Here is a 13,560-nt window from a genome sequence, read left to right as displayed (position 1 = left end):
GCTGTGACGGATTTATCTAATTTGATGTCTGTAATTCGACGAAAATTTACAAAGATACTGCTTTAAATGAAATTTTAAAAATTCTTAGCCTTGTATGGCACTTTATATAGTCTTTGGTGGATTGGATTTGTTCAGCGTCTTTGTAAAAACATATTGGTTCTTCTCAGATCATCCTGAAAATAGCGCCTAAAATGCTAGCAGCAATTCACTAACTTGTTCTCGCTGCTCAGAAATTAACTGTAGTCGATAGATTTAGGTGGGGAGAGCTGGGACTCAGTCCGTGAACCATAATTAATAATAAACGTTGGATTTGATGTAGCCCCCTATCACATCATCGAGACGTCTCAAAGCGCTTCACAGAATATACTGTAAATTGAATTGTTTACTTTGTTGGCGAAACGCAGCGCTCAAATCTTTGAGCAGTGAGAATAAGTCAGTGATTTGCTACGACCATTTCAGGTGCTATTTTTCGCCTACAAAATACATAAATCACTGTACTTTACAGTATATCCGAGACGTTGATAAGTCCTCCCGACTTGAAAGCCACTATACCAAATGCAACGATTACTATCATTGCCATCTTTATGGACAAAAAGACAACACTGCTACACAGAACTGTCTCATGTTGACATGATAAACTTGCTGTTCATGTGAGTGCAACGGAAGCTTAACCACGGAATTCACAGTGTTGTTTATTGATGGCTTTATATTGTCTCCCCCAGTGTGCTTGCAGCTTGTGCTGTCTGACAGGCACCAGAGCCAACACCTGCTGGTGGATCTTGTGCTGCCAAAGCCTTGAATCTCAGTCATATCAAACCCGTTAGGTTTGCACCAACATTTCTTTTGCTGCATACAAACGCCGTGGGTGCAATTTATTAATAATGGTACCATTTTGCCACCAATTGTCACAATTCTGTTTCTGATAATAAGCAGACAGCCTTTGATCAGATGCATCCAAAAGTAACTTCTCTGCTAGCCCATAATATGCGGCAATTTCTGCCGGCACAAACGATAGTCTGGAGGCAGCAGGACAATACCATCCCAAGTATCATTTGCAATCTGTCAAACCTCTCTCAGCCTCTAACGTGTTTATCCAATTAAGATTCTTTACTTCTCACAAATCAATTCCCAAGTTCTATATAGTATCAGGGTCAATAAAATTAAGCAAATTCTAAAAAGCAAATGAAAGAATCCTTCAAGAATGGTTAAGTTAACTTGTGGCCTCTTTCATGTAAAATAAATGTCCCGAAGAGCTTTTAAAAAAAGTTATAAACACCGCAACTTTCAATTCCTATTTCCTAATATTCCAATCCTCCAAATAAAATTGGTTATTAACTTCAGAGCCGTTTGTGGAACATTGCTATGCAAAAATTGGCTGCCATATTCGCCCATAAAATACAGTCACACCACTTTACATCCTGTTAAAGAGCTTTAAGACGTCTCAACAACATAAGGAACTATTATTAAATGTAAGGATTATTACATTAGTAATATATTTGATTGTGGTGTGCTTAAATTTCTGAGTTAAAACTATTTTAAACAAGTGCAGGTGTTTAGTGACTTGGTAAAGCAACTCACAGGCAGCGTGTAATTCAGTAGGTGAGATAAAGAAAACTCAAAACTCTGGAAAATCTGAAATTCACAAAAAAAACACAATATGCTAAAAATTCACAGGACATGACTTTGCATCTGAAAGAAAGGTATGGCAAAGTGCTGGATACAAATTATTCAACAAAAGATCTGATGAAAGTTCATTAGATAATAAGATAATAATCTGTTAATTAATAAATTGGTCACTACAATCCACGACTGTTTGTGGGGACGCTGCTGTGTGCAATTGGCTGCCACATTCTGCCCACAAAATATACAGTCAATTCACTTTCCAGTGTATTTCGTGAAGCGCTTTGAGACGTCTCGAAGACGTGATAAGGCATTGTATCAAACGCAAGGATTATTATTATTATTATTACAGCAATATGAATCTATCTTCCCCTTTCAGATGTCAATTGAGTTGTCGTAGATTTCTATGTTGTCTTTGTAGAATGTTATACGCCCAATGTTATACAGTATAAAAGAAAATGTAGCCAGAGTGAATCCTCGGCCCTAAAGCTTGTATGGATTTATATTCTGGACATTTTACTGTGCGTCAGTTTAGAGTTCTCATTATGTTCAGCATTTGGTGCCATCAAACTCCATTCTGGGAGCCTGATTGACTGGCAAATTACCAGAAACGCTCAGTCCCCTTTGTCACACAACGAGTGGATAAAGGCAGAACAATAGCCTCAATTGACAGTTTACACAGAATGTGATGGCAAGGTTCAATGTGTGTCTGCCTTCATTCAATTGCTGCACTACACTGGAGACCACGTTGGTGTTTTTTTTTGAAGGTGGGGGAAAGAGAGAGAAAGAGAAATCTATAGTACACCCATAATTAAAAAGTAGGTGTCCTCTTGTCATTTGGGCAACATTTTTACTGCCTACTCAAGTGCAAGTGAAGGTGTCTACAGGAACGCACAAAAAAACAAATCTTAGGTATATATTCTGCATACAGAATATACAGAAGCTTCAACATGCTACAAAGATTCTTGATCTTTTACATACAAAGTTCAAATAAAACGTCAAGATTAGGATTGCCTATTTTAGGCTCAAAGATAATTTTTTTTAAAAGGCTTGATATTAAAAAGTGCTTACGTGTCTTAACTTCATACCACTTTGCCGCTGAGGATGCTGCAGTCGATTATCATTCACAGTTATCAGAGGCATCTGTAAATGAGGCCTGAATTGTTGTGGAGCATTAGGAATGATTGGCTGGGGAGAGCAGTGATTGTGCGGTGGCGGCGGCTGCATCGGCATGGGGGGCTACAAGATAGAAATGCACATCAATGATAGGTTACAAACTGGTTATTACTCTTTGGTAGTTACAAAATGTCATCAGTACAGGGTTGGAATATGTAATCACATAAACCAGGCCCAGTTTAGAAGGAAACCACGTGGCTACCACTGGGAGAGAGTTGATACTTGTGGAATCCCATAACACAGTGGTTAGCCCGCTCGCCTTGCAAGTGGGAGCACCCGGGTTCCATTCCTTACTCCACAAGCCTCTGTTTACCTAACTGTAACTAGGAACCCAGTTCTTGGTCAATTGGCAGATCACGTTCCAGGGGTAATAGTCCCTCCAAAAAAAAAAAGAAAAGGTTTGATCTAAGTGAATGTTTGTCGGACACAGCTGTGCGCAATTGACTGCCGCGTTTGGCCCGCAAAATACACAATATATTCTGTGAAGCGTTTTGAGACTTCTTAACGGCGTAATAGGGTGTATATCAAATACAAGAATTATTACTGTCATCTTAGAATATTTTCAAATGGGGTCTATTTCTTGGAAATACCAGTAAATTTTAAAAATCAGTTTATGCCTTCCTTCTGAAGCCAGAAGTGTTACTTAGGCATACATTTTCGCCCGCAAAATACACATAATCATACGACTTTACAGTATTTCCTGTGAAGCGCTTTGAGGCGGACTTGATAAAATGCTATGTCAGAAGCACGTTTTATTATATGTGTCTGAATTTATACTTGTATTAACCACTAATGGAAATATTTGTGAGTGCGGTGGGAAAGAGAAATCAATCAAATTCCAATCCCAGCTCTCTTCCTCCCTTCCATTTCAAACCAGCTGGATCTCTTTCTCAATGCAATCCAATTGCTTTGTTACTCCTGTTATAAGTATCTGCTTCATTTGATAAATATTTACAAAATGAAACGGCTTTATTTTTTTGATACAAGTTTATTGCCAATTTTGCAAGGATAACTGTCATATAGTAACACAAAAGAAGTGCAACAGTTATTCTTGAAACATAATCCATGAAAATAAATAGTCGTTATAATACCAAAAGATTAACTTTTTCAAAATAACGCGTGCAAAAAAAAAATTCTGATTGGATCGTTTTAAAATATTAGTTCTGGAAATTTTACCACAGTCTCAAACAGTTAAGTGACTGCAATTTAGAGATGAATTCCAGTTGGTATTCCATGTAGTGATTTTAGCAATATGCGATTATAATTGTGAAATCCTATTAGAGGCCGATTTGTCAACTTGGCTACGCAGAACAGAACACTGCCCAAGAGCTTAACCCTCTTATGTTTAGTTCTTGCAATCCACTACACTCCGATGGCTTTTGCATGAAAAGCTGTTCCTTCATCGGACTTTTAACATTAAACTGGTGGCTTATGTGTATCACAAACAGTAGAGGGCGATGCCAACATTTCGCTCTCACAAGCCGCAGGCTAACTGAACACAAAAAAACTTTAGGAAAGCAGATTTCAGGCATTATATCAGGGGGTTGTGGGGTGTGTGTGTGTGGGGGGGGGGGGTTTGCAACTCCAAATATTACAATTAAACAAATTCAATAAATAATAAACCCCATAAAACATTAACTAATATTTCTTTTGACCCACAGAAACAACATGGTGTTGCTGCATTAAACAGGAACCACTTAATAAAATTAGATTGACGTTGTGCGTTGGCCCAAAAAAAGCACAATCATCTCAGTACATCTGTACAGGGCAAAGGAAAATGCTCTGATTAATTTTCTAATCGAATCACTGCAGCTTATAATTCCCAGCCTACATCTACCAAGACTGACATATCTCATACAGTGCACAGGATCATTAGATCCAACTACTTAACACTTGGTCAGATACGTTTCTCTACATCTAACCTTTCGCTGCCCATTAACCTCCAGCAGCTATGGCTAGATTCTCACTCGAGTCAATAAATGCTTTATTGCTAAATACTGTGCTCATACCTGCATATTTGGTTGAAGGAGAGCTGACGGCGGGAACGGCTGTCCAGGGCCTTGTGGAAACTGATGTCTTGGAGGAATGAATGGTCTGGGATTCAATGGACCAGGCTGGTTAAAAGGAGGCATACCCATAGGCCCTTGGGGCTGCAGGCTAGTCCTTACTGGAGCTTCCCTTGGAAATAAATGTTGTTGTTGCTGGTTAAAGCCTGGCCCTGGATGGTTGTACACCATGGGAGGTTGGAGAGGCATGGGATGATTGTTCATAAGCGGGGGAGGAGGACTGCGCTGCTGAAACATATGTTGTCCTTGAAATCGTGGTTCTGTAAATTCAAAATGCTGCATTAATGTTCTGATAGACTGTACTGAGTTAATATCTCTTTTAATCACCGTATATTTATCAGTTATCACAATTGAGACATTTAATTACAGGACAAAAGTTGAATATAAGAACAAGAGCAAGTCATTGAGCCCTTCACCTCCATTCTGCCGGTTTAATAGATTTTTTTGCTCACAAAATACACTATTGTGTATCCACTTTACAATATAATTCTGTGAAGCGCTTTGAGATGTCTCAACAACATGATAATAAGAGCATTTGATATAGCGCTTTTCAAGTCTTCTAAACGTCTCAAAGCACTTCACAGAATTTACTGTAAAGTGAATTGACTGCATATTTGTGGGCGAAACGCGGCAGCCAAATGCGCACAGCAGCGTCCCACAAACAGTCGTGGATTGAGTGACCAAATTATTATTGTTTTTTTTTGAGGGATTAGCATCTCCGGAAAAGCGATCCGCTAACTGACTAACAACTGGGTTTACTTACTGCTAGATAAACAGAGGCTGTGAAGTAAGCAAACTTGCCCAACATTTTGCCCTGCCAGGAATCGAACCCAGGTCTCTCACTTGCGAGGCGAGTGCTCTAACCACTGAGCTAAAGCACTCCACAAGGCACTACATCAAATGCAAGGATCATTATATTTGTCAGATATTTTAATCTCATTTTGACAATCACAATTTTTTTCAAAATTTACAGTTATTACCAAGAATTACTTCCAAGATACACCAGCTAGTTTTCAGCTGACGGTATAAGACAACTTTCAGAAAGAACTTTCAGAAAGCCTTACCGCCCATGAAGAAGGGTTCTCTGTCTTGAGGGTGTGGTCCTCTCCAAGGCTCCTGAAGGGGTAGCCTGGGTGGCTGGTTAAAGTTACCAGGAACTGGAATAGGTGGCTGAAATTCTGGAGGACTCTGATAACGAAACAATACAGAGTCAGGAGAAAAGTACTGAACAGAAATTCTAGCACCTCGTAAATCATTTTCTCATAACCCAGTCAAATACTCAACATCTGACAACTTACCAATTAGTTTAACTCTCAGCACAAACTAACTGATTGGCACCTGAGGGAGGGGGGGAGAAGGGGTCACTAAGTTATCCATTTTCTTCCCAAAAAGAGTGTAACTGTAGACCTCATTAATTTGACACAATTTAGAAGCTTGACCACCTCAATTTACCAGGATGACAGTCTCAAATTCAGACAATTTACTTTTTTTTAAAAAAAAGAAGTTTAAAATAATTGCAAGAATTGATGGGAATTAATTTGGGCACAAGCAGAGAGAGGGGTAATTGTTCTACCCGTTAGATCAGCAGTTTGCTTGTTTCACTCACTTCCTCAAGAACTTATGAGGATCAATTCAATATACATTGTGAATGGTTCATCACACATTACACTCACATACTATTAGGCACACACACAAGGTCTTGATCTCTCTCAAAGAAAATAAGCAAGATAAGACCATTTTAATCCTTTTGCAGAATAGGAAGGTACTTCGCTTTCACATTTTATCCTTTCAAATACCCTTTCCAGTTAAGAAATTAACCTTCGTTGGCATATGATCCTTATACAAATTGTGCTTTTCCTTCTACACCTTACGTTAATTATGTGATGTTATCAATGGTAATCCATCTTTTCATATGGAAGGATGGCACTCGCTTAACAATGGCAAAACAGCTAAAACTTCACATAAGGTGCTCAACAAAAAGTTAATCAACTACTGAAAGATGATATAGCTAACCAAGAGGATCAAATGGCTATTGTACCACTTATCAGTTGCTCAATGGGTTCAGGCGTATAGTCACAAAAACCCTTAATTAAATACCTTAGCAATATTGTTGAAATCTTATGAATTGTTCAACAAATTAATGGTGTTGGTCTTCAAAGCCGGCATTTATTATTAATCCTACTTAAAATGTAAAATAGTTATATGTGGAAATCAATCTGATATAGCCAGTGAGCACAAGTTAATTCAACTGACTGTCACTGTTTGAAAAAAGGCAAAATCTAAGTAAATTAAATGACTGCTATACAACCTGCATTACGATTACAATACACAGCGAAGGTGCTTCAGTTACTGGATATAGATCCCCTTATCTTCCAGACCAGAAGTGACAGTATCAAAAGCTCACCAGAAGAAAAAGATGTCATGAATAACCCTGTACGCCTATCTCTTTACATTCACAGTGGCAGTATACACCAGTGGTTGTTAACCCCATAGAGGCAATCTGCTCCATTCCCACACTTATCTTTAAGCACAACGCTGCATTTTAAAAACATACAAATGCCCGATTCCTTAAGCATTTCAGATCACATTTGGAAAACAGTCAAGAACAACAACCATTTCTTTCCAAATGCCAGTTTTAATTCCGACAACCCATTTAGATTTTTGGGTATAACAGCATTTAAGACTCAAAGCAATAATTTATTAGAGCATTTCTGAAACCAGAAGTTCAAAAGCCTGAAATATATATAGGCTTCATACTAGGATAATGATCCTCACTTTCAAGATGAGCTAACGAGGGATAAGAGGTGGAAGCTACATTTAAATTTTAAATCAAATGCCTAAATCTGTAAAGCTAGACTTCTTTCAACAATCCAAATGCAGATACTTTGTAAAACATTAAAATACATCTACTAAATATACAGTCACTATACTTTACAGTAAATCCTGTGCTTTGTGACATCTTCCTGATGTAGAACCATAGAAATTTACAGCATTGAAGGAGGCCATTCAGTCCATCGTGTCTGTACTGTCTCTTGTAAAGAACGAACTGTATCAAATGCTCTTCAGAGATCAAGGCCAAGTCACTGAATCAGAGCTTCACACAACCAAATTATGCGAGGCATTATGCCTGAAATGGAATATTTTTCATTCCCAGCATAAAACATCTCAATGTTTGAATAATATGTAATAAAATACAACAGTATTAGTATAATAGAGTCACTGCACTTTACAGTAAATCCTATGAAGTACTTTGAGGCATCCTCCGATGTGAAAAGTGAATACAAGGTTTATTATTCTAACAGATAAAAACACAGGTGGAAAGGAATGTTGTTTTAAGCTGTATGGTTGAGGCTGCCATTGCAAATCGATAAATGTTCTATAAGAAAAAAAACACGTTAATCCTTTGGTGTGACCCTTTCTTCCCGGTAGAAGTAAAACCCATTTTACTCTTTTAGAACCAATTGTCCAGTTGAGTTTCTCCAGCATTTTGGGATTCAGTTTTTCATTTTTCTTCTTCAAGGGAAAAGTTACAACTTCTAACACATAAAGTCAGGACTGTAGCTCAGTCAAAGGAATTTGGCATCCAAGATAGAATTCCTACATTGCAGGATATCCCAGCAATGCATTGGAGTGACAGCCGAGACAATGAATTCAAAGTCTTATAGAAGGACTTGAGCATAGATGCTTCTGACTCCGAGGTGAGAGTGCCACCATACGCTGACACACACACACACACACTAAAACAGGTATTTGGGGATTTATTTCAGTACATCTCAGTAAGGGGAATTCTATGAAATTCTAACTCTGCTTTTTTAAAAAAAAAACATTTAGACCATGATTAGTCAAATACTAGGCACGGTCCAGCATTTTCTGGAATTGTAAAATCAATATAGTATCTTTCAACCCGCAGTTAAATGCCTCCACCTTAAACAGTTTGGGTAGAAATACTAAATTGACAACTGGATCAAAAAAGTATTTTTTTTAAATTCTCAAAATTTATTTTTTATTTCTAATATTCAAATATATCATTTATTTCTAATTTATTATTTCTTCTTGCATTTGAGATGCGAAAAACTTTACACTGCACACATCAAAGTTTAAAGCAATTATTGCAATTGCAGCTGTCCAAATACAATTCACAGGAATGATTTTGTAGGAACAGTACACAATACAGCCATACAGAAGCAATGCCCTCTAGCAATCAAGAGAAAGGCTCCCCCTTCCCCTTTGCATCTCAATCTAAAACAGATTTAAAGCAAACTGGTTTACGGACTTGTCATGTGATGGATGGCTCACCTGGTTAATGCTAACCCCGTAACTTAAACTTCAAAGTTTTATAACTTAGCCTTAGCTCTCCCCTCCCTCCACTATGTTTTCAATTGACATATCGAGAGCCGAAAATAAGGGAAGAATACATTTTACCCCATTTACATTTCACACCAATGCCTTGAAGTCGGAGACCAGAGATTTTAAGAAACATTTACATTTTTCCTATTATTCTGTGAGGGTGAAGATACCTTTAAAATAATAAACTGCTACATTGGGATTTGTAAATGGCAAATTCCAGATGCATTACGCTGAATGAACCCACGGAACTTGACTTGGTTGCTGACATGAAGGCAAAGGATCAACTGCAACATATCCAGGATTCGCTATTTACAAATCTCGCAGATTAGACTGCATTGTTAACCATTATAAAGTAAAAACTGTTGAAATATATGAGCCACACCTATGTACTTATTCTTGATATAAAAAGTCTAATCTTTTGTAAGAATGAGTACACAATGATGTATTTTTGTACCATTCCTGAAAAAATATTTCCCAATCTCCCAATATATTTTGCTTATATCAAAAACAAGCCACATACTGCACGGGTACTCTCAGCTACTGCACATGGAAACACACAGATATGATTAAATTTGATAGTATGATAATGTATGCTAATCACGATTAATCAGATGCCTGGTGGCAAATGGAAGTTGCTTGGTATTATGTCACCTGCATTTTAAATTGTGCACTGTATACGCCAATCTGACAGTATTTGACAGCTGGTGGTATCTAACACTGCATCTGCTCTCCTCTGCCCAAGATCTGATGAGAGAAAATGCCCATCATTCCTTTACCACCTATAAAGGTTATAATTACATAGCTTTCCAAGACATGGCTTGAAAACACAACACGCTCACGCTGAAAGCTTAAACTACTCAGTACACCACTCTGCCTCATTTTAGCAAGGTCTATAACCTGAATGAAATGTAATTTGCTTCAGCAACCTTGTTCAGATTCCATTTGCATAAACTGCTATGAGAAGCTCTACCCAGGAAGTGTCAATCATCACCACCTGATGTCTTGTACCCTGCAGACTACAATGCAGATCTCCATGGTTCTTAACAATAACTACATTATACTACTGATTCTCTCTTAGTTGATCTGTTTTATCTATGTCTCGATTATAAGCTTGCCTGTGATGCTGCAGGATGACATGATCTTCCTTACTGCTGCTCTACCAGCTACCTTCTCTGACTTTGGCCTATACGTTGTGTATGCTATATAAAGAAAACAAAATGCTAATGCCTTTTGCATTACAGTGCCATTAACCGTCTAACAACTCAATGGAATTCTAGTGTTCAAACACCGGTTTCATCTGGAATGATGAGTAATCCACTTATATCCATTAATCTTTTTCAATATTACCACTAAAAGACCAAATCTAAAAGTGGTAGGTTGAAAAAAATAACCATTTAGAGAGAGCAAAAGAAATAAATTAATATATGCAATTTAATCAAGACCTCTGAGCCCGACACTAAAATAACGCAGCAAATTCATAAAGCAAATTCTGCCTCATTTATTTTAATAGGTTTTTTTTAAACATCTTATGACGTTCCCTGCTGCCATCTCCTGTCACTTTCACATTTGTACAGCTTACAGTAAAATCACCAAACCCATCACAGCACAAAGCTCATATCAAACATTTCCAGCTGTGCAGACAACCAACAATGTTTACAGATTCTCAAAACTTTATTTAGCTTTGCCGGTGTTTAATTACTATGTTAATGCTACTTTACAATCAATATTGCAATACAAAGCGAAGCAGCTGCTACTCACAAGGAACCTCTGGGGACCCACAGCAGGCCTGGGCTGGCTTGGCGTAGGCATCAAGGGCACTGCAATTACAATGAGCGAGAGAGAGAAAAAAAAACGATTGTTACCTTTGTGTTCTGACCTTTGAAAAGATTCAAGCATGAGCGCTGCATGAAATTCAACAGCCTAGGCTTAAAAGGCTTTACGTTGCACTTAAAGAGTAAATTATCAGCACTTGCTCTCTGTTTTTTTTCTCAAAAAAAATACCTTACGTACAAGCAGCAAGAATGTTAATTAAACTGCTTGAGGAGAAAATCAATTGGGCCCTATACCTGTGCCAGTTACGTCTATCTGACCAGATTTTGGATGCTTGAGAACTTCCAATTAAACATCACTTGATCTCATCACAACCTGATTAAGTGAACAGATTTTTGTGAAAATGTTGACATCAGCATTAAAAGTTAACCAATAACGTAGGTTACAATTATGTTGAATATGCTTATTAAAACTACTTCAAAGGCATACTGCTTTCACAACATATTCGTAAAAATACTTCATCCATCTGAAAATGAAAATATCTCAAAGGAGATTTTAAGGAAACAAATTGGAAAATTGCAAATCTGAATTTCAGGATGGCTGAACGTTGAAATATCCTGCACAGAACAGGGCTAATCAACTGTCCATGATAACCATTGTTTAATGCTGGTTTCATTTTTTCCCCCCACTCCTAATTCAGAAAGGAAGACTTGTCTAACAGCAGTCATCACGCGAGGTTATCTATGAAGGTGCTAGCAGCAGGCTCTTCAGTAACTTGCCTGAGATGTCATTCTTCACATGTGACTCAGACAGTGAATGTCAGCAGGCAATTCAACAGTGTGGGGAGGGGGTGGAATGCATCCCATCTGATCCCAATCTTATCCGCCCTAAGCATCCATTCACACAGTCTTTCAAGCAGGTCAGATGGATGGCACTCAGGAGTAGAAACTATAAATTAGGTCAATGTACCAAGCCCCATTGCCTGCACTCCTGAGCTGAGATCAGCTAACTCAGGCAGGAGCCAAAAGGGGCACATTCTTGATCTACAAGGCTCAGCACAAACTCATTATCCACTTAACCACTGCCAAGAGGTTTCTCGTCTTTAACATAATTGGCTGCCGGGTTTCACCCACAAAGCATACAGTCAATTCACTTCACAGTACATATTTGTGAAGCGCTTTGTGACGTCTCGAAGACGTGATAAGTGCTGTATCAAATGCAACGATTATCATTAGTTATATTATAATTATTATTTTACCCATGATATCAAACAGCTCCGCAGCAGTATTATACCATTTTTACACATAGAGTATTGGAAGATCTGGGAAAAGGTTTAAATCTCATCGTTGAAATTTGGAAGAATTGATAGAAAGAATATGAACTACTTGGATAACAACCTCTAGCAGATAAGGAAGAAATATTAAGCATTAAATAGTACAATTACAAAAGTCAGAAGTGTACAGCATGATGGTAATTTCCATTACTATCAGAATTTCTTTTGCAAGCAGACAAAAAAATTGCATGCAAGTTTGTTCGAGCTCCATGGCGTTTACAAGGCCCAGCATGTTCATATTCCAGGTGAATCTCCCTTCTTAACCTCCCCCCATTCCCTCAATCCCTTTCTCTTTAATTAACATGGGATTGCCTGCATGAATGGAGGGGCACTTGAAGCTTATCACTGTTCTGCATTCACTCCTGCACTGATAGTCCTGTCATTATGCCATCACCGACATCGAATTTGTTCAAAAAGTAAAACTACAGAATGTATGATGTAACAAAGTTTCACTTAAAAGCTGTTAACAGGAGAAAAACAAGCATTTTTCCCACCGTATTTTCTCTTCTCCCTTTATGAACTATTTTTCCCTTATTTTGGGATACGGCACAAATGGCCATCTCACCCAAGTGACCACAAACCATACCTCTACTTTGATAAGACTGATGGCAGGCTATTGAATTGCAGTTGAAAGGAGGGTGAAGGAGAACAGGAGTTCTGGCTTGAATGCCCGATAGTGACCCTGTACAAAAACTGCTCAGGTTAGTGGTTTTGTAATCAGCATAGAATAGGTTAAACTGGAATGGACCAGATAGCTGCGCAGGAATGGGGAACAAAGACAGGAAAGAGTAACTGAATAACAAGTTCGTATTAGGACAGTTAAAGAGGCCCAGTTAGGGATATGAGGGAGAGCTAGAAGGGGGTGGTATTAGAGTGGTACACACAAAACATAATTACAGCGTTGTGATTGGAGCATTATACCTATATATGGAATGTGCGCCAAGTTTTTCTTTGTTCGAACCACAAGAGTTGTGCCTGGACTGTAACCTTTTTGCGGTGTGGTAATAAAGAAGAACTTTTGAAATCTACCTGAAGTCTGAAGGTTATTTTACACACATAAAGACGGTTTGAGAAGTAACCCAACAATTCTGGAGTATCACAGAAGACAAGAAAATGGACATAGATATCCCAAGACCCAGTAACAAAGTCAGACGTGACTTGAGGTAAGAAATCCTCTTGAAAAATTCCTTCGTCTCGGGTGTTGAGCTGTTTGAATTTTCTCGTGATCCTTGAAAGAATCGTGTGTGA

General features: G+C 38.2%; 1 protein-coding gene across 1 annotated transcript in view; it reads right to left on the bottom strand.

Annotated features, from left to right (window-relative positions):
- Positions 1–13,560, bottom strand: part of rbm33a (RNA binding motif protein 33a) — a 73,861-nt gene that overhangs the window by 28,073 nt on the left and 32,228 nt on the right. The window contains exons 11-15 of the mRNA XM_042332544.1: positions 10,968–11,026; positions 5,927–6,050; positions 4,806–5,122; positions 2,692–2,859; positions 1,579–1,632 (exon numbers count right to left, since the gene is read on the bottom strand). Of these exons, the coding sequence (XP_042188478.1) occupies positions 1,579–1,632; positions 2,692–2,859; positions 4,806–5,122; positions 5,927–6,050; positions 10,968–11,026 (722 nt within the window). The remainder of the gene's footprint in view (positions 1–1,578; positions 1,633–2,691; positions 2,860–4,805; positions 5,123–5,926; positions 6,051–10,967; positions 11,027–13,560) is intronic.

Source organism: Callorhinchus milii, unplaced genomic scaffold (genome assembly GCF_018977255.1).
Source record: "Callorhinchus milii isolate IMCB2004 unplaced genomic scaffold, IMCB_Cmil_1.0 Scaffold2, whole genome shotgun sequence".
NCBI lineage: Eukaryota > Metazoa > Chordata > Chondrichthyes > Chimaeriformes > Callorhinchidae > Callorhinchus > Callorhinchus milii.
The sequence above is the reverse complement of the archived record's forward strand: the minus strand, read 5'-3'. Positions and strand labels throughout refer to the sequence as shown.